At 56.0% G+C, this 19,448-nt stretch overlaps 1 protein-coding gene across 4 annotated transcripts in view; it reads right to left on the reverse strand.

Moving 5' to 3' along the window:
* Positions 1 to 33: 33 nt before the first annotated feature.
* Positions 34 to 19,448, reverse strand: part of ATP6V1C2 (ATPase H+ transporting V1 subunit C2) — a 54,427-nt gene continuing 35,012 nt past the window's right edge. For 2 of the 4 annotated variants that reach the window (XR_004521680.2, XR_004521683.2), the window contains 8 exons: positions 18,311 to 18,405; positions 13,993 to 14,084; positions 12,581 to 12,679; positions 11,906 to 11,974; positions 9,905 to 9,997; positions 9,690 to 9,783; positions 6,252 to 7,312; positions 668 to 717 (listed from right to left, as the gene is read on the reverse strand). Coding sequence is in view for 2 of the 4 variants with exons in the window: in XM_033838009.2 (XP_033693900.1) it covers positions 221 to 310; positions 585 to 717; positions 6,252 to 6,349; positions 7,175 to 7,312; positions 9,690 to 9,783; positions 9,905 to 9,997; positions 11,906 to 11,974; positions 12,581 to 12,679; positions 13,993 to 14,084; positions 18,311 to 18,405 (1,001 nt within the window). In the remaining 2 variants the exon portion in view is untranslated. Of the gene's footprint in view, positions 311 to 584; positions 718 to 6,251; positions 7,313 to 9,689; positions 9,784 to 9,904; positions 9,998 to 11,905; positions 11,975 to 12,580; positions 12,680 to 13,992; positions 14,085 to 18,310; positions 18,406 to 19,448 lie in introns of those variants that run through there. The other 2 variants (XM_033838009.2, XM_033838010.2) reach the window with 2 other exon arrangements.

Raw genomic sequence — 19,448 nt, forward strand, 5'->3', positions numbered from 1 at the left:
AATCTGTTAGAATGTAAATGAAGAGACAATTCAAAGGATTGAGAACATTCCTTTATTGTAACTTAAAAAAAATAAATACAACTGTAACTAATTTTTGTGAGCAATATTTCTCTAAAAATTTAAATTCTGTAGGATACTTAAACTCTTCTCTGGCTAAAGGAAAGAAGTGTCTGTGGTAATTTGCACAAATATGCAAGTTTAGCGGTGCCGGCTCATCTTTCTAGTCAAGAAGACCAAGGTCGATGTGGAAATAGACGTAAGGAAAGTAGTCTTGGTTGCTGAGTTGCAATCCAGGGATCTCCACGGATGCCTGCAAAAGACATGGTCACATTCTAAGTGCATGAATTCGTTTCTTGTTTTACTTTCCTGTTTGAGGAAAGCTCTCTAGGCATTGACTGTATTTTCTGCCCCACCGTCCGCCCCCTACCCCAAACACACACACAGCCTCTTGTTAAACTTTCACATTTGTGAAGTGTAGATTTTCCTAACAGTCTGGCAGGTACCACTTTTGGAAAGTACCTCCCATGTGGAGAGGCTGACCTTACTGTAGAAAGGCAGCTCTTTCTGGATAAAAATATACCTACATCCAATATACTTGCGGCTCCAACTTCATCCAGATGTCTGAAGACGGAGTTCAGAACCTCTCTTAAACGTTTGGTGGATGACTTCTTATGCGGCTGGAGGAGAACCGCCTGGAAGTTCACTGGCAATCCATACCTGTTCAAAGTGCAGAGGAGTTACTGCAGATACGGGTAAAATGAACCTGACACTGTAGTAAGAATGAAAAACGAGGCAGCATAGCTCAGGAAAAGAAAACTCGAGTGCAATGTCTGCGGTCAGAAGTGAGACTAATTGCTAGATCCTTGTGTGTGGAAAGATCTCTAGAATATGCTCACCCACTTCTGATGGTGACAGTTTTTTGACTATAGAGCCACGGGGTCTCTGGGGTGTGTGTAATCATCAGGTGGTGAGGGGTCAAGCTGAATGGAGGCTGTTTGACTAAATATTCTGACTCCAAAGCCTTCGTCTAAAACCTAGCTTAGCTGACATACTTTTCTCCACTGAAAAAAGCACACGCACACACACGCAAATCTGGTTTATCGAGATTGTGAATTCCTTTTGCTGAGTTTTGGGTGGACAGAAAGGACTTTAAATGGACTTTGTGTGCATGAGTACCTCTGAAACCACCTGCTGGCAGCTCTTCGTGTGGTGGTATCTCAAAACACTTGAAATATTTACACTGAGTACTACATAAACAGGAAACATGCATTTTGTGAGTCTCAATGTTTTTAAAATACATGTCTATACTACCAGTGAGCAAAGGCTTGGATGTTCGATACTTATCACCTGTGCTGCTTCATGCCGGAGCCCAGCATGTGAAAGCTGGCCTTAAGATGCCCTTTTACTGCCTGACCTGTTAGTATTACTTAGTTTTAATTTCTCAGTCAATGCCCATAAACTAGCCCCTGGCTCTCCCGTCCTCATTTCTGGCTGCTAACGGTGCAAAGTGTCCACTCAAGTCCTGAGGTCTCCTGGTGGATCTGCAGAAAGGTGAAGTAAATACGTGAAAGGGCCATTTGTTAATTGCTTCACTGTAACCAAGCATAAGACGCACCTAGTCCCGTTGCCTTAGAACACTGGCTGAGCGGGGCCCCGCCAAACCCGAGAGGTGAGGGCCACGGAGGCCGGCAGACGCTGGCAGGGATGGCGGGGACACCTGCGCTAGATCGTGGGTGAGAGGGTGGCCCAGCGGACCGCCCTCATTCCTTTGTTCCTTGTCACCAAAGCTCCGGTCACCCAGATGACGCTGAGGACCGGGTTGTAGTGCTTCTGGAGAGCCCCTATTACCCGGACGTGCAGTAACCCTCGCCCTGCCTTCCCTCCTGAACTTCCTCCCCGAGCTCCCAGTGCCCTGGATACCCACCCCACACCCTCGACCTCACCAGCGCAGCTCTACCCGCTTACTACAGGGAAGTCTGCAGCCTTCTCAAAGGGCGACGGTCACCAATCTTACAGCCCAGGCAACATGTATGCCAGGAGATGGCACTCCAGCTCCCAGGTGCAGCTGCTAGACCATCACTCTGCTGCCGGGACACAGAACCTGCCTCTACCACCCTCCAATCCGGTCATCCCACCGATTCATCAGCAGGCTGCTCTGGAAGATTACCCTCCTGAACAAGGACCCCGTCTTTTGAGCTCTCCTCCCCTGACCAGCCTGTGAGCTCCTTGCAGGCAGCGGTCCGCATCCGTCTTGTTCACTCACGGCTCCCCAGTGCACGGCGGATAACAGGCACCCCATCAGCACTGGCTGAACGAATGCTCCTCGCCCCTCATCCAGCCTCCACGCCCTGCACCCCTTTCTCAGCCCACTCCCCTCTTGGTTTCAGGGTTTGCACATTCTTCCAGATCCTTCCAGACCTGTTCCTGCCAGCCCTCCCTCCAGGTCAGTTTAGTGAACACCACCCCATCCTGCTCAGAACCTGCTTTCCAGGATCGGCAGGTCAGCTCTCCGCTCCTGCCTCCTCCAGGCCGCCCCCCTGCTGCCCCCTCCTGGATGCCTCAGTAGAGGAGCCTCCTTCTACTCCGGGCCCCCTGGCGGTGAGCCCTCCACCTGCACCCTCCGTGCTGAGAATACTGCAGCCGCCACCCTCCCCTTTAACATGGCACGACTGCAGCTCTATTTACAACAGCCAGGACATGGAGGCAACAAGTGTCCATCGACAGATGAACGGATAAGGAAGATGTGGCACATATATACAATGGGGTATTACTCAGCCATAGAAACGAAATTTGAGTTATTTGTAGTGAGGTGGGTGGACCTAGAGTCTGTCCTACAGAGTGAAGTAAGTCAGAAAGAGAAAAACTAATACCGTATGCTAACACATATATATGGAATCTAAAAAAAAAAAAAAGTGGTTATGAAGAACCTCGGGGCAGGACAGGAATAAAGACACAGATGTAGAGAATGGATCTGAGGACACCGGGTGGTGGAAGGGTAGGCTGGGACGAAGTGAGAGAGTAGCATGGACATATATACACTACCAAATGTAAAACAGATAGCTAGTGGGAAGCAGCCGCATAGCACAGGGAGATCAGCTCGGTGCTTTCTGACCACCTAGAGGGGTGGGGTAGGGAGGGTGGGAGGGAGGGAGATGCAAGAGGGAAGAGATATGGGACATATGTATATGTGTAACTGATTCAGTTTGTTATACAGCAGAAACTAACACACCATTGTAAAGCAATTATACTCCAATAAAGATGTTAAAAAATAAAAAAATTCTACATGTCCAGAAATAAAACAAACAAACATGGCACCATCGTGCCCTGTTTAAAATAAAAATTCCCTCAACTCCCTCCCGCTCTCGCCCCACATCCGAGAGCACCCAGTGTCCTACGTCACCCAAGCGTTCAGCCACTACACTCGAGCTGCCCACACCAATGGCCTCCCAGCGGCCCCATCCCAGAGGCAGCTAAAGCCTTACCCTTCTGATCCCTGACTCACCCATCTCTCCCTCCTCCGGCCTCTGACATCACACAGGCTTCTTTGCTTCCACTCCTTAAATGCTGGTACATTCCCCTAAGCGACTCTCTGTGGGTGAACCCATCCACACACATCAATCGTCACTGGTGCTCCCTAATATCCATTCCCCACTAGAGCTTCTCCCAAGATCCAGACTAATGACCCAGCTACCGGCTTCTCCAGTCTCGCCATGGCCCCACCACTCACCCAGGGCCCGTTTCCATTCTCACCTTGGGTGATTTAAGCCCGATTCACTTCACCCTGAGAATGAACCAGCACTTCCTCAGCTGAGGACTGGTCCGCTTCTCTTTGATTTGATTCAGGCCACAAACGTGGGGCACCTCCTCTTTGTCTGACTCTGCGCTGGGTGACAGGCAGTGAGGCCAAGTCACCCCAGCCCTCCCCTCCAGCTCTCAGGGTAGGGAAAAAGGGCAGAACCAGCTCTGAGGAAAGACACAGCAACAAGTGCGAACCGGGGGAGAAGACCTATGCGGGGTCCGAGGGTCAAGAAACAGGCGAACTTTACCCATCTGCTCTAATCAACTTGTTGGTTTAACATCTATTTTCTTAGCTTACGCTCTCTCCATACGATGGAATATGAAAAAGCCATTAAGGAGGAGCGAGTATCTCTATGCATACTGATAAGACTATAATGCAAAGCAGATGAAAAAAGCAAGTTGCAGAACGTTAAGTATAAGTGATGACATTTGGGGGATGAGAAGAGTCTTGAAACCATTACCTGGGATGATCTATGGGCAGTGGGGCTGCGAGGAACTTACATACTTTCCACAGTACATATTTCTGAACTTGAATTTTTTTTTTTACAGTGTTCATGTATTACAACTATTCAGGAGAAATAAAAAGTACAGTTTTTGAAAATGTCATACATTGATAGTTTTGGAAGGAATTATTCTTGCATATACTCAGTTGACTGAGCTTAAACAAGATATTAGGGGCCTCCCTCTCGACCTCTCACTTGAGCAAAACGGGCATCCTGTAAGGATGGACAGGCTTTGCCACACTGGGCCTAAGAAGCCCTGAGTTTCAAGGTGAGCAGGGACAGACTGGGGCCCGTCTACACTGTCGATGGCTGGAACACTCCGGGTCATCTCGAGTGTCCCTTCAGCCCAGCGCCACGATCCTTGCCATTACAGGGGTCTGAGATGGTTCAGAGGATGAGGAACCACCATCAGAGCCGGTCTGTATTTGGACAGAACCACAGTGGCAGCCACGTGGAGGATGCACTGAACGCAGGGGCCCAAGTAACAGCTGGGCGGGAGAGAAAGCAAAGGCACGATGGAGCGCTGTCAGGGGTGCGTGAGGTGCAGGGAGGTGCGGGGGGACGTGAGGATGAGGCAGCGGAGGTGTCCAAGCGGGCCCTGAAGGTTGAGGAAGGACCTGAGGCCACCGGTAGAAACGGAGATCAGGAGGAAGGGACGGGGAGGGAAGATGAGTCAGGAATCCAGTGAAGCCGGTCGGGAAGTGCACGGCAGCAGAGACCTAGGAAGCCTGGGCAGGAAAGAGAGAGCAGGGCAGTCAGCCTGGCGGAAGGGGCCCAGCAACACCACCCCAGAGGGGCCGAGGGGCCCTGGAGCCTGCAGGCCAGAGCAGGCCAAGCTTTGGGAGAAGGGGGCAGCGGCCGTGAGCAGTGCTGCCGAGACCCCCCCATAGTTTAGGACACGGGATATGTTCAAACATAGGAGAAAGCAGGCTTCAACAGATATTTCCTGTTTGATCCCAGTTTTGTAAAAATTTTGTAAAAATAATGCGTATCTGCGGAATCTAAAAAGAAATGATACAAATGAACCTATTTACAAAACAGAAACAGACTCACAGACTTAGAGGATGAATTTGTGGTTACCAGGGGTGAAGGGTGGGAGGAACGGACAGTTAGGGAGTTTGGGATTGACATGTCCACACTGCTATATCTTAAAGGGATAACCAACAGGGACCTACTGTAGAGCACAGGGAACTCTGCTCGATGCTATGTGGCAGCCTGGCTGGGAGGGGAGTTTGGGGGAGAATGGATACATGCATATGTATGGCTGAGTCCCTGTGCTGTGCACCTGAAACTATCATCACAACACTGTTAATCGGCTATAGTCCAATATAAAATAAAAAGTTAAAAGAAGTTATGCATGTCTGCAAATTTAAAGAAACAAACCCCAAAACTCTGAAGGATGCTGGTACACCAGCATGTTAGCAGTGTTTCCTCTTGCTGCTTTCACTCTTTGGGATTACCTATAGTTTCTACAAAACAGTGAACCTAGTTTGCATTTGTTTAAAAAAAAAAAAGGTAAAGTAAGTTTAGCTGTTGTTGGTTCGGTTTGGTTTGGGTTTTACTTTTTGTGCGGCCTTGAGGGTTAGGCCTCAAAGCTCAAGGATGGAGACGGTCGGTGCTGGTGTTTCTTCCAGGAGCCCCTGGCCCCTGGTGGGCTGCACAGAGGGGGTGGGCGCAGCAGGACACTAACCCCATGACCGGCAGGAAAGGGCCAGAGCACCGGACAGCAGGGGCCCTCAGGACTGAGGGAAGGGTTATTTGACGGAGGAAACCCTAAGCCTGTTGCCAAGAGCCAGGAGTTGCAGAGGAAGAGTGTAGGAAAGCCAGGGCGCGTCCCAGAGGAGGCTGGAGGGGCCAGAAGAGGGGTGGCAGAGCCCAGGTGGCCCCGGAGCTGGCTACGCCCGCCCGCCCACCGCAGGACAGCCCAGGGCGGGCGTCTCGTCCACGCACCTGAGCACAGACTCCACAAACACTCTCAGGGCCTTGATGTGGATCCAGGCAATAAAGGCTTCGCTGAAGTTCACCTTGAGCCATCGCAGCAGCGGGCCCTGCAGGGACAGGAGTGCGGTGACCCCTCCCGGCCAGTCCACCCAACGCCCGGCCAACAAAGGACGTGGGTTTCGACAGAGCAAGCCCCGAGCTGAGAAGAAACGCCCAGGGGCCAGCAGGAGCAGCGAGGCGGTCCGACGAGGCCAGGGTGAGGCCCAGGCCCACGTTCTCCAGGGCACCTGGCGCTGGGGCAGCTCAGTGGGCCTGCCAGCCAGCACACGCATGGGGCCATCACCCACCGGGCTGCGGGGGGCGGACAGCCCCTGACCTCGGGGCGTTCAGAAGGCAGCCAGCAGGCTTCTGGCTGACACTGCGCCGCCGAGGAGCCCCCCTTCTCGAAGGCTCCACTCCAAGTCCCGGCACCATCCACCAGCCGCCACTTCCAGGGGGTTCCTCACAGCCCCACTGCACGTGGCCACAGCCACTGTCGCTAATGCTGGCATGGCTGGTCCTCCTCGGATGCCCACAAAGGTCAGGGGTGGGTCAGGGGCGGGCACCCAGGGGAAGAGAGCTGAGCTGCCCGACCACCATCCCCCAGCCGGGACCTGCCCCATCACCAGCTCCAGCCACCGCCAGCCAGGACAAAGGCACCCTGGCCAGCAAGCACCAATCATTGCTGGGGGAGGGGGAGGGGGAGCGGGAGGGGCAGCTCTCAAGAGACCCTGCAGATTAGGAGGAAGGCATGATTCTGGAATCCCTGAATTTAAGACCTCAAAAGCCATAGTAGATAACAGGAAACGCAAGGATTTGCTTTCTCCAAAGATGCCTGCGCGGGCAAGGACATGCGAGCCGGGGAACCCCAGGGCTCCCGGGGAGATGCTTACCTCACCCTCGCCCTCACTCTCTCTCTCTCTGTCGTTCTGCCCCGCAGCGGGCCTATCAGGGTTCCCTAGCGGGGTTACCTTAACCTGGTGGTCCGGGAAGGTGGATGATCCCTTTTTAAGAGCAACACAGGAAGTTTGCTAAAGGCACAGAAATGATTTATTAATCTTTCAGCAAACATGCATCACAAACAAACAGAAATCATTCTCACGGCCTGAAAAGCACCTGAAGGTGGGCTCAGGCATGCCGGCCCACCCTCGGCACTTGCGTGCTGGTTGGACTGGAGGTGTGCCGGTGCCATTGGCACTCCCCCTCCAGGGCGGGGGGTGTTCAAGTCCTCGGCTTCCATATTCCAGGGGCAGAGCCCACAGCCCCTCCCCCGGCCTGGCCTCGGCCAGGAGCTGCCCCTCCCTGGACCGTCTGTGCGACCAGCTCCGCCTTCCGGGCTGTCTGGGCTGAGTCAGGGTGTCTCTCCCAAGTCCAGCGCACAGTAGCCTCCTTGGCCGTCAGGATGCACTTAAGCACGTTACATGCAGAAAACTGGTCAGGCGTGCTGTTAGCACGCATTCGACCCTTTATCAACCTCCTCTGCAGACAGGTGCAAAGAGCGGGAAAATCCCACCCTGTGCTCTCAAAGGGAACTGACACCCAGGACCTAGGTAACAAAAGGACGGACGCAGGATGCTGGTCCTACGCACCTCCAAAAAGCCTAAAGGGGGAAAGAGATTCTTAAGAAGCCGGGGTCGGGCTGACCCCAGCTGACCCCTGCTCGCTGGCGCCCGGCAAGAGCCTCGCAGGCAACTTCAAGTTTCCAAGTTAGTTTGTCCTTCGGAGCTCCGCTTCCCCTCCACGGAGACCGGGCAGGGCTCCCGGGGGGAGCAGGGAGCGGAAGTCTACACCACACGAAAAAACGCCAGTGAGCAACCTGAGACAGAGGCGCAGGCGCTGGGCTCGGGTGTATCACCCGGGGGTCTGTGCCAGCGCGGAGGTGGGTGCCAAAGACTCGCCCTGGCCACCTGTGAAAGGTGCCACCGCCTAGCTCCCTCCAGAGACACCGCGGGGGGCTCGGGCCAGGACTAAAGCAAGCGGGGAAAGGGCTCAGCTAAAGAGAAGGCTGGAACCTTCCCGGGATATTAGGGTTCCGGGCGAGCTCAGGTGGAGGAGGAAACCCTTCGGATCTCAGCTCTTGCTGGTGAGCATCTTTCCTGCCTGGTGAGTCGGGTCCGAGGCCAGGGGCTTAGGGCTCCAGCTCAGTCCTTAGTCTCAGGAAGGGCCCGGGAGCCTTGGCCCAAGCCCGACAGACTACGGCTCTAAGAAGTGTGTGTTCCCTCGGCGCGCACACACGTGTCCACACACGTATGCGTGCGTGTGTGCGCGCGTGCCTTTCTCCTCGGGGACAGAAGGGTTTTATACGATCAGCTCCCATTTCCTCCTCAGAGGGGGATGGGTCCATCCAGTGGGGCTCTGGGGACCCCATTTCCGGGGCCCCGTGGCTGGTTCTCACTCCTGATGGGACCAGGTGTCTGCAGTCCCTGTGCAAAGGCCACGGACCCAGAGAGGTCAGGCGGGATGCACAGAATCCCCCAGCCCGAGGCAGGAGGCGGCCCGGGGCACAGGCACAGCCCCACGGGAGGCACTGGCTCTTCACCCAAACACACACTCACAGCTTCGTGTTTACACACCAACTTTCCTCACCCCTCCCTTCCTCTCTACTCTAGAGGCTGAACTGGAAGTTTCTCTGAGAACCCTCCCTGGGGGGACTGTAGGGCAGGGGACCTGAACACATGCCCCCCGGCTCAGCCCCGCTCTGAGCTGAAGGATGCTGAGTCCCGAAGGTGCCCATTCTACAGAGCGACTTTCTCAAGGCTACACCATTCACGTTTCAAAAATGAAAATCTGTTCTTCTCTCTCTTGAGCTCAGCTGCCCTCACACATGAGAAGGTTCTGAGTGGCTGTGGTTGGAAGTCTCTAGGATAAGCACCCACTCTTTGCTAAAAGCCTTGGGGAGGTAAATACAGGTGCCGGTGATGGGGATGTCACAGCACGCCTGGACGTCACACGGACCAGGGCTTCGGGTGGCAGCTACCTGCACTCTCCAAGGCGGCGGCCCTGCCACTCTCAGCACAGGCGCTCCTGCCCGGAGCCCTGATAGCCTCGCTCGACCCCAGGCGGCCAGGTGGGGTCCTCTCCCAGGGCCAGTGCCCGTTCACCTCTCAGAGCCTCACTTCCTCCTCTGCAGAATGGAGCTAAGAGTTCCTTCCCGGAGGGCAGTGCCGGGCTCGGTGAGATCTCCTACAGCAGGGCTCACGGCTCACGTGTCACCTCCAGGTTACCAATACTTGTCACCCTCCCCCAGACCCTGTCTGGCAGCCCCAGGAGTGTGCACCGGGCAAGTAGGGATGTTGGCGTGGGTGTTGGGACTTAGGCGGGGCCCTTCTGCTCCAGGCCTTGGGTGCGCTGCGCGGGCACCAGCCAACGCCTTCAAGAAAATCTTCGGGGCCTGTATCATAGACTCACGTATTGTTGCTTCCTATCCGACAGCAGTCTGGTCATCTCTTCCCTTTCCCTTTTAATTTCTTTTTCATCATAGTAAAATTCACGGACAGTGAACCTTAAAACAAGCAAAGGAGAGGCTTCCGCTCAGAAGCTTCCAGTCAGAGCAGAGACCCCCCCCCGCCCCCTCCAGTGGAGACAAACCAAACCCGGAGAAACCCACCGAGGCCAGCCCTTACTTATTCTCTTTGGCTTTGGTTTTGAAATCGTCAATCACTTTTCGAAACAGAGTCACGGTGAAGAGGCCACACTCGTTGTCCTCAGCTATCAACCTGTGGGAGAGAAGCGTTTGTTCCCTGGACTCACCACCAGGCCCCGGAGCTGGGCCGGAAGGAGCCTGTCCTCTCCCCGGCGGGGGGTGTCGCTGCAGGGGGAGCCTGGTGGCCCTGGCGGCAGCGAGGGTGGAGAAAGCGAGGGCGTCCCTTCCTAGCGCCTAACTCCTGGCTGCGCGGTGTCAGCTGCCGGCGCCTTCCCGGCGTCTCCTCTCCTTCTCTCACCCTCCAGGCTAGGGCTCCAGGGGCGACCCAAACGCCGGAGACCTGCTCGGATCTGGGGTGGGCCCCAGGTCATGAACTGGCCGAGAACAAGCTGCACGCAGGTCTTAGTCACCTACTGCGCCGAGCGGGGCACGCCAGCTCTCACGCGCTGTGGTTGTAACGAAGCAGAGGAAAAGGTTCCAGATGGTGGAAACCATCCCACATGGGCATTCCACGCCCAATGGCACAATGTTCTAATTAGACACGGTCTCCCTGGCACACCCTGATGCAGGACCACTGCGGTCGCTGTCCTCAATGTGGGGGTCACTGGGGCCCGTGGTCTGAGTGTCTTTGAGTCCCGCTGGCCAGATGACCTGACCATGGGAGCCCTAGGGCCCAAGCAGGGTCTTGGGTCACCTTTGCTGCTTCTCCGAGCCCACACCCATAGGGGCTGACCCAGGTTCCAGAAACCTTTCCAGAGTAAGCTCAGCAGACTCTCAGGTGCCCCCCGACAATGGAGGGCCTGGGGGTTCTGGTCTGAGAAGTCAAGCCACCTCCTGAAGCAGCCTCTCCTGGCAGAGTTCCCAGCACTTGGCCATGGAGAGCCAGCATTGGAGAGCAGTGAACGCTCCTGCCAAGCAGGCCAGCGTCGAGGGCCAGCTCCTCTGCCGGCCTGTACGCCCTCCTCCTCCAGCCTCCCCCGGTGACCTCAGGCTGTGACTGTCCTAGCCCTGCACCCTTCAGTTTAGCTCCTGACTGCTCTCTCCCGTGAGTTTGTGACCCTGGGAGAGCCAGCAGGCGCCCCAGGCCAGAGGCCTCTGGGCTGGGATGGGAGTGGGCAGGGCTGCCCAAGACTCATGGAGAAACCATTTAAAGTGCAAGCTATTTCAGGCATGGGAAAAGGCACAGAGAATACACACCCACGTATTCCCCGCCCAGCTTAGGACATAAAACCATTTTCGTACAATAGAAGCCCCACATGCCCTCCCCAACCTCATTCTAATCCCACCCCTAGGTCACCGCTGTGCTCAGTTTGGCGTTTCTCATCCTCAAACACCCACAATTCCGTGCACCTGCATTACCCAAGTCACATACAGTTTAGTTTTGTCCATTTTTAGATTTTAAATAAATGGCTTCGTGCTGTGTGTCCCCTTCTGCAACTTGCTTTCCGCTTAACACCACAGAGCGAGATTTATCCTTGCTCATGCCCGTAACGCTAAACTGTTGATTTTCCCAGCTGTGTGGTATTCATGGTTCAAATATGTTCCTCTATCCCTTCTGCTGTCACTTTTCCAGCCCTCACTGGCCGCTCCTGCTCTGACCCCAGCAGGCCACACGTCGAGACTCTTTTTCTCCCCTGCTCGGGCTCTGTGGCCATCACAGCCAGGCTCTTGATTGACCCTCAGGTGGGGAAGAATCCAGGCCAAGCTGAGAATGCAGAGCAGAGCACAGTGCAGGCCCTGCATGCCCCGAGGGCCGGAATGTAGTCAGGGAGGGCTTCCCGGAGGAGGGGGCAAGGAAGCGGGATGCTGAAAGAGGGAGGGAGTCTGGCATGTGGCTGAGTGTGTGGCTGTGAAGGCACAAGTGTGGAGGGCTGAAGGCACTTGTGCTCTTGGGGCATGTTTGGTGGCTAGGTGCCCCGGAGCACCCACACACGCCCCCCCCACACCCCAGGCCCTGGGGCCAAGCTGAGGTCTCACTTACTTCGTCGACCGTGGGACCACCATGTCCGAGAGGGATTCGTAGGTTTTTTGCCATTGTACATAGCTTGGTCTGTGAGAGTACAGAATCGTTCAGTGATTTTTTGCAGAAAAGACTGTGGAGTGTCTTAAGAGTCCAGGAAGCTGCATGCCCCTTTCCCTGAGGGCCTGAGAGGAGCAGGGCCAGGGGCCAGACAGAGCCCCAAACATCCCCTGAGGCACTGCCGTGTGGGACCCCTGTCCCCAGCCCCATCTGGGGCTTAGCCTCCCCATGAGGCCCCAGGCACCATGGAGCGGCCGTGAGAAGGACTCAGGAGATTCCTGCTGGGGGCTCTGATCCTGGTCCTGTGTGAGCGTGGGCAAACCAGCTGACCTCTCCGGCAGCAGGACAAGGGAACAGTAACAGCCCCCGCCTGACCCCAGGCGTGTTGTGAGGGAAACGAGCTCCTGCGTGTGGCATCGGGCACACAGCAGATGCCCGAGAAATGACCGCTTCTGTCACTATTACCGCCACAAGCACTGTCACCTGCTCCCCTGACCACCCCACAGCTGCCATTTAGGGCTCTAGGATCTAACCTTGGGGACTCCCGCTTCACCTCTGTTGGGCAGGACGAGTGTCCTTCTGTGATCACCAACCCAGATGGAGACCCCAAACCACTCACCTTCCTGGTCCACTTACTTGGGAACAATGACCAGAAGTGTGATCAGATACTCAGAATCCAACACAAAGTCTTCTTTGCTCACAATATCGCTCAGTGTCCGAGTGAAGAGGTTTCCCCTGAATCCACGTGGGACAAAGGGGTTGTGATCAGCAGAAAAGCACACAGAGGCATCCCTGGGCCTGTGGGATGCCCAGACCCCCAGCCCTCCCACGACACGCAGGTGTTGGGACAGCAGGGGCAGCAGGGGACAGGAAGGTTCAGGATGCTTCCTGGGGAGGGGGGGGGCCCGGGCTAAGTGTCCCCCGGCTGTGTGTCTGGGCGCCCAGAACTGCTGTGCCTGGCGGGACCCCAGGTCCTATCACCAGTCACCCGAGCTGAATCCAACACCTCGGTCAGCTGCGCTGCCCCGGCGCAAGCCACCGGCTGTTGGGAGGGGATCGCTGGCGCCAGGCAGCTTATGTTACCCAAATGGAACACAGCGGTCGGCTCACGCCACCACCTGGGCCACTCCGGGCAGAGACAGGCCCAGAAGAGGGCTCCGTTTCACTTTACACACCTTACAGGTCCAGCAGCCAGGGGACATTCACCTGAAATAGCTTTGTACGTGTGTCCAGTGGAACCTGTCTCATCAAGGTCATGGTATTTTTAGCACAGGGACCAAGGCTATTGTATCAGCCAATGGGCCAGAACACAACTACTGGGACGGTCTGTAGCATCAGCACGTAGGCCATGAGGTTAAATACCCAAGCGCACGTTGCTTCCCGAGGAAAGAGTTCGCGAGCCCTTAGTCAAGGCAGAAGCTTTAGGTAAAAAGCCGTCCCACAGGGCTCTCCAGACTGCCCCGCCTGGAATCCACACGCCCCCTTCCCCATGCCGACCAGCCATCACTGATAAGGCCCTTAGGGTCCCGGACTCCTTACGCTATCAGACCTTATCTGTCCGGTCTTATCTATAAGACCTTATCTTACACCTGCACCCCTTGCGCAAAGCAGACTTTCCATAAATATTTGTTGAGTGAATAACTGTGAGCTCTCCAAGTGCAGAAATGATATTTTATTCTGCTTTGTATCTTTAGGGCCTAGCATAAGGCCTGAGTATGGTGGGTACTTAATAAACATGGATCCGAAGAAGAAAAAGAGAAACATCAGAGGGAGATGGAGACTGTCGGACCCTCTTCACCCTCCCCTCCTTCACTCCGTGTATGTTCAATCAACCACTGTTACTGTTGGCCCTCCCTGCCCAGCACGTAACTCCTGAAGAGGCAGGAGTGTCTCCGTGTCTGTCTGTCCATCTGGCTGGCTGGCTGTCTCTCTCAGACACAGACACCCAGCTCACCCAGTGATCTGAAAGGCCCGTGCAGGAGCCCGGCTTAGACGCTGCCCTGGCCAGGCCCTGAGGCTGCAAGGAGCGTGGGACCCCGAAGACTCACGTGGATTTCTTCTCCAGGTTCTCCAGATTTGTCTTCAGAGCGTTGTAGGCGGCCGTGCGGGACTTCAGGTCCGTCTCAATCTGTGCCAGTTGCTATTTGGAAAAGCAAGAGTTTAAAGAGTTTAAAGAGTTGGCTGAACTTTTCACAATTGCCGCAAATTGCTCCTGGCGTACTTAAGGCAAACGCTGCACCCCGCCCGTTTGCCGGGATGGCTTGCGTTTTTCTCCCCTCTGCTCTCCCAGACCTTCCAGCATTTGACCCTACAGTGAGCTCACCCCGGGAGGCAGGGAAGGGATTAATGGCTTTTCTAGGCTCACTCAGCAAGCTGAGTCTTGTCCCGATTTCAAGCCCATCTCGTGCTCTCAGGGCCCCCAGGGCCCCAACTCCATGTGCTCTCAGGCTCTGCTAGAGGTCAGCTCGGGCTGACCCCCATTCCGGCTTCTCGGGGGACCCGCTGTAGCCCAGCCCCGACCAGCACCCAGGTCTCCAGGCTCAGCTGTGCCCCACGGCAGCCCCTTCCTGTTCTGTGTAGGTAGGAAGGCTCTTTTCAGTTTGGAGGCAGGTCACCAGCCTGACGTTAGGGATATCCCCCTGTTCTGGAAGTTTCGGGAGCACGTCCGGGATCCCCTCCTGCGGTGGGCAGGGAAATGAGGCTCAGCTCTCCAGATGCCTGGCCTCAGGTGCCCCACCTGCTCAGCCGGGGTGATAACTCTTCCACAGCAGTGAAAGAAAAATGCTCACCACGCCCAGTTCAACGGAAGTGCTCAAAACTCAGCAGCTGTTACGACGATCACTGCAAATCAGTATCTCGAGGTCGCTGAAGCCCGCGGCTCAGCGACAGCGGCGAACCCCTCTTGCCCGTGGGAACTGTGGGGATTTTCTGGCTCCCGCTTTAACAGCAGGGTCCACGAACACAGAACGGGCCCGACAAAGCACGGCTCCCACACCACGGAATACTGTGCCAGCGACACGGTGCCTGAGGGCTGGTCCCACCCGGAGGAAACACATTCAGGGACGCTTCCCTGGTGGCCCGCCCTCGGCTGCGAGGGGACATTACATCGCACCAACACACACAACAGAGCAGCACACCACTGCTGCTACGGGAATGTCTCGGGAATCACTACACAGAAAAAGGAGGCAATCTGTAGGATATGCCATTTTGAGTTGAAATGTATATACTTTTAATATAGATGAGAGGATCCACTTTAAACTTGTAAACATTGGTTACCTTTAGGGAGATTAAAGGGAGTGGCAGTTGGAGGGGAGGGGACGTGTGGGTGATGTGGGGGGGGGCTTTCATGTTTCGATTTTGATTGTTTGATTTTTAAAATAAGATTTATAATTTTTTTTTACACTTTTTAGAACCTTTTTACTTTGAAATGATTATCGATTCACAGGAAATTGCAATGATTATCGATTCACAGGAAAGAGGTCCCATGTACCCGTCTCACCCACTGCTAACATCTCACATAACAAGAGTACAATAGCGTAACCAGGAAATTGACATGGCTACGAGCCACAGATCTTGGTTTTTAAAATAAGATTTATACATTTGTATCTTTTTTAAAGGAAAAAAAATCAAACAAAAAATCCTGCATCGTCTTTATTCTTCTGATTTTACCACAAGCCAAAGAAAAACTACAGAGTTTCAGAAAAACTGCAGTGTTTAGAAACCCGCAAAACAATGAGACGAACTAAGACTTGGGAACCCATCAGGCCCGAATTTGAATGCCAGTTCCAGCTCTGGCTGTGTGACATGGTGTCAGCTCCTGAACCTCTCTGAGCTCAGTGCCATGGAATTACCATGAGCTGCTACAGTCCTCAGAGCAGGTCATCCAGAAAGGTGAGCCCTTTCTTCAATAGACTGAGCCCCTCAAGGGCAGGCTGGGTCTGGGTGATCTCTGCGATTCTGGGCAGAGCGGCCGGCACAAGGCGGTGCTTCGAGAACATGTCCAGAGCCAAGCGCTCCCACAGTCCTGCCCCTTCTGGCATGTGGCTGGCGTGCACTTCCCACCACCGAGGGGCAGGTGCGCCAGGCAGAGCCTTGAGACCCCCTGAACCTCCCTGCACAGCACCCAGAGATGCTTCAGGTGGTGGAGACGCCAGCGGCCGCTGCCCGAGCGGTTTGGAGGGAGCAGGTCCCCGTCGAGCACCGTGGACATGTGTGCGGTAGGCATAGAAACTGTTTGCTATGTTATGCCGGTGAGATTTGGGAGCCTTTTTGGAACTACACCATGACCCAGCCCGTGGAGACGGACACAGCCAGGGGCTGGGTCCCCATCCTCGCTCCCCTTCATTAGGGGAGGCAGGTGGGCTCAGTTTCCAGCTGTTGGGAGGGTCGGGGGCCCAGCCCTGAGAGTGTCAGCACAGGGCGCCTCCCAGGTGGGGAGACCCGTTCGGACACCTAGAAGACACTGGGCGCTTTCAGAGAAGGGAGTTCCTCTGACTAGGACGTCTCTAGTTAACAGATTTAGATCTCGCGATGCGGGGGAGAGGCCTGAGCCGTGCTAAGGGCAGCGCTCGAGTGCTCCTGGGGCGGGATGGGGTGAGGGAGACGATGCCCGCAGCCTCTGTCTGGCCGGCCTCAGAAAGCTGATTCCTGGCAGTGGAGCCAGCCCAGGGCAAGGTATACGGCCCAACCGATGCCTGCATCCCCATCCCAGGGCAATACTTCGACACCTGCAGGTCCTGGGGGATGCCACGCCACCTCTCAGCCAGCTTCCCCATCTGAAAGCAGAGGAAGGCGACACCTACCCCATAGGGGTGACGTGGGAAGTAAAAGCCCGGCATGGCTCCAGGCACACAGGGAGCGCTTTCCAAACCAGTGCCCTTCTCTCCACCCTGCTTTCCTGCCAAAGTCACTCTTTGGGTCCCCCGGACTAGAGAGAAGCCAGGTCCTGTCCTCTACAACTGCTCTGCTCCCCCGCTCAGCTGATGCCCCGATGCACTCTGGGAACCCTCCTCACTGCCTGCGTCCCCGGGACAGCCATGCCGGCGAGCGCTGTCCCCAGTGGACGTTTGGCACAGCCCTGGCCATGCTGCCTAGCTCGGTCTGGCCTCACCAGAGCAGGGCGGGGAGCGGCCAGTCCCACAAACTACTGTGTGCTTCCAGCTTGGGGGTGGAGGTGCACAACACCCTCCTGGATGCCACACCTGGCACAGGTGCTCTGGGAGCCCCTCCTCGAAGGGCCTTCCAGAATCATTGCCCAATCGCCCCAGGAGGGGCTGGGACCTCTGATATAAAGGGGGCCCGATGAGCTGCACCCAGATTCCAGAGCCTTCTGATCCCACCCGTGCTCCCAGAGACACAGGCCGGGCGCCAGCCCGCCAGCAGGAGATGCACAGGACTGCAAGGGGGTGGGTCCCAGCAGCACATCGCCTTCACCTGAGCCGCCCAGACACACCTGGGCGCCTCTGTCACCCTGAGACAACAGGAAGGCTTTGTTCCCGGTCTGGCTGAGATGCTCCCCAGCCACCCAGCCACAGGAGACATGACATATTAGGGGCTCTGTGCATCTTAGAGGGAGGGGAGGGACAGTGGCCATAAACCATCAGGCTAAACCTCAGAAGCTTCATCAGCGCCCACCCTCAGGGAGATCAACGGGAGTCAACACGCTGCAAGACACCCGCGATGTCCCCAGAGGGCTCCGCCTTGGTGCTCTTATTAACGCAGCAGAAGCTGGAGGCCCCCCGCTCATCGAGACAGTGCAATCATGGGGGCAGCACCCACCGGCCTCCCCACTGTCACCAGGGGTGGGACCCCGGGAGATGCCTCCCAGGAGTCAGGGCTCTTAAGCCAAACTCTCCACGGAAGCAGATGGTTTTTGTTAAGTGAACAACGGCCGTCGGGGTCGGGAGAGTCAGGGTGGGACTGACTTCTCCATCAGCACCTTTCAAAGGGGAGCGCAGTGAACAGGCGCCGGGGTCTGGGGTCAGAACACCAGGGGCTCAGAGCACCCGTCGAGGGCAGTGTCCTGTAAGACGAAGCCACCCTGCCCAGTGGCAGATTTGGAAGAGGTGTAGGGAGGACAGGTGGTCACCAAGCCGTTTCCAGGGCTGCCCTGAAACCCAAAGGTGTCTGACCTTGCCCAGCGCACGGAAGGCCACAGCTCAGGGCCCAGTCAGGGCTGGCGGGAGCCAGACGGAAAGGGACCCCACCCAGGGCCACTGGGCAGGGCGAGGGCCCACCCAGCCTCCCGCCTCCGGAACGTCCCTCCTCGCTTCGCTAGGGTGCAAACGCCGTGTAGCTTCACCCCAGATGGTCAGTGACGCCGGTCACAGCAGTGTGACGTCCCCCAAGAGAAGGCCCTTCCCTTACCTTTGCCAGAGTGTCTGCTATGCTCACCAGCGGCTGCTTCGCAGGATACTTGGCCATGTCCCATTCGAAGTGGGTCACAAAGGACGTTAAGTCCGCTGGAAGAACAGAAACACATTGCACCGGACAGTGGACTCCCCGTCTCTCCTGAGACGCAGGCAGGCCAAGCATCCCCACTGAGACCGAGGAAGCGATGAGAGAAACGGAAGGACAGACTCAGGGCGCCCTCCCGCTCCGGGAGAGCAGACGCTCCCCACGGGAGCAGAGGGCCAGGCCAAGCATCAGCCAGGACCACGGGTAGCCCCACCCTCAGGATGCTGTAGAGGTGCGCTCCTGCGCCCAAGCTCCAACTCAGACGCTGCCCCAGAGCCCCGCGCGTGGGAGGCCCTGCTCTCCCAGGGGGTGGCCACGAAGTCGGAGATGTTCTGCGGCACCAGATGAATCCCCTGCCTTTTCCAGTTGGTTCGACCACACTCCCAGCTGAGTTGTCAGTTCGAGGTACCCCAAAGGTACCCCAGAGAGCCCCAAGCCAACCCCCAAGACCCCACAGCCACCATGGGTGCCACCTGCCCAGCAGATGACCATCTCCCTGCCAGCGCTAGACATGGGCCAGGTCCTCACACGCGTCTATTTCAACAAAGGCATTTTCAACATTAGCGAAATACTGGAGTTAGTGAAGGTGGTTTTTACCACCTGGTACAGATGTACATTTGTCAGGGTATGTTCTTTATATAAAAGTGCATAGTGAGTGGAACGAATCAGTGTTTTTTCAAATTTTCTTTTCTCTCTTACCTTCTCCGAAAGCAAGCCTAAACCTGTGTGCTCAGGGTGTCTGTGATGGTCTCTAACCGGCCGCGGGTGCAAGAAGGGGCTGGGAAGTCAGGCAGCGGCGCCTGGGGGCCCTGGGGCGTGTTAGTAACCAAACCTCTTTGCACCTCAGCCTCCTGACCTGAGAAGTGGGTGCGCGAAGGGGTGTCCGCACACCTCCCGAGGGCCCTCTCTCCTCAGGTGAGCTCTAGGCACATTGAAAGGATGCGACCCGGGGGCCAGCTGCAGGCTACACCCCGGTCCATTACCCCTTCAGTGTAGGATGCGCCACGGGGGCCCCCAGAATTCCATGAACCCCAGCAAGATGGGCCTT

Source organism: Tursiops truncatus, chromosome 14 (genome assembly GCF_011762595.2).
Source record: "Tursiops truncatus isolate mTurTru1 chromosome 14, mTurTru1.mat.Y, whole genome shotgun sequence".
Taxonomy (NCBI): Eukaryota; Metazoa; Chordata; class Mammalia; order Artiodactyla; family Delphinidae; genus Tursiops; species Tursiops truncatus.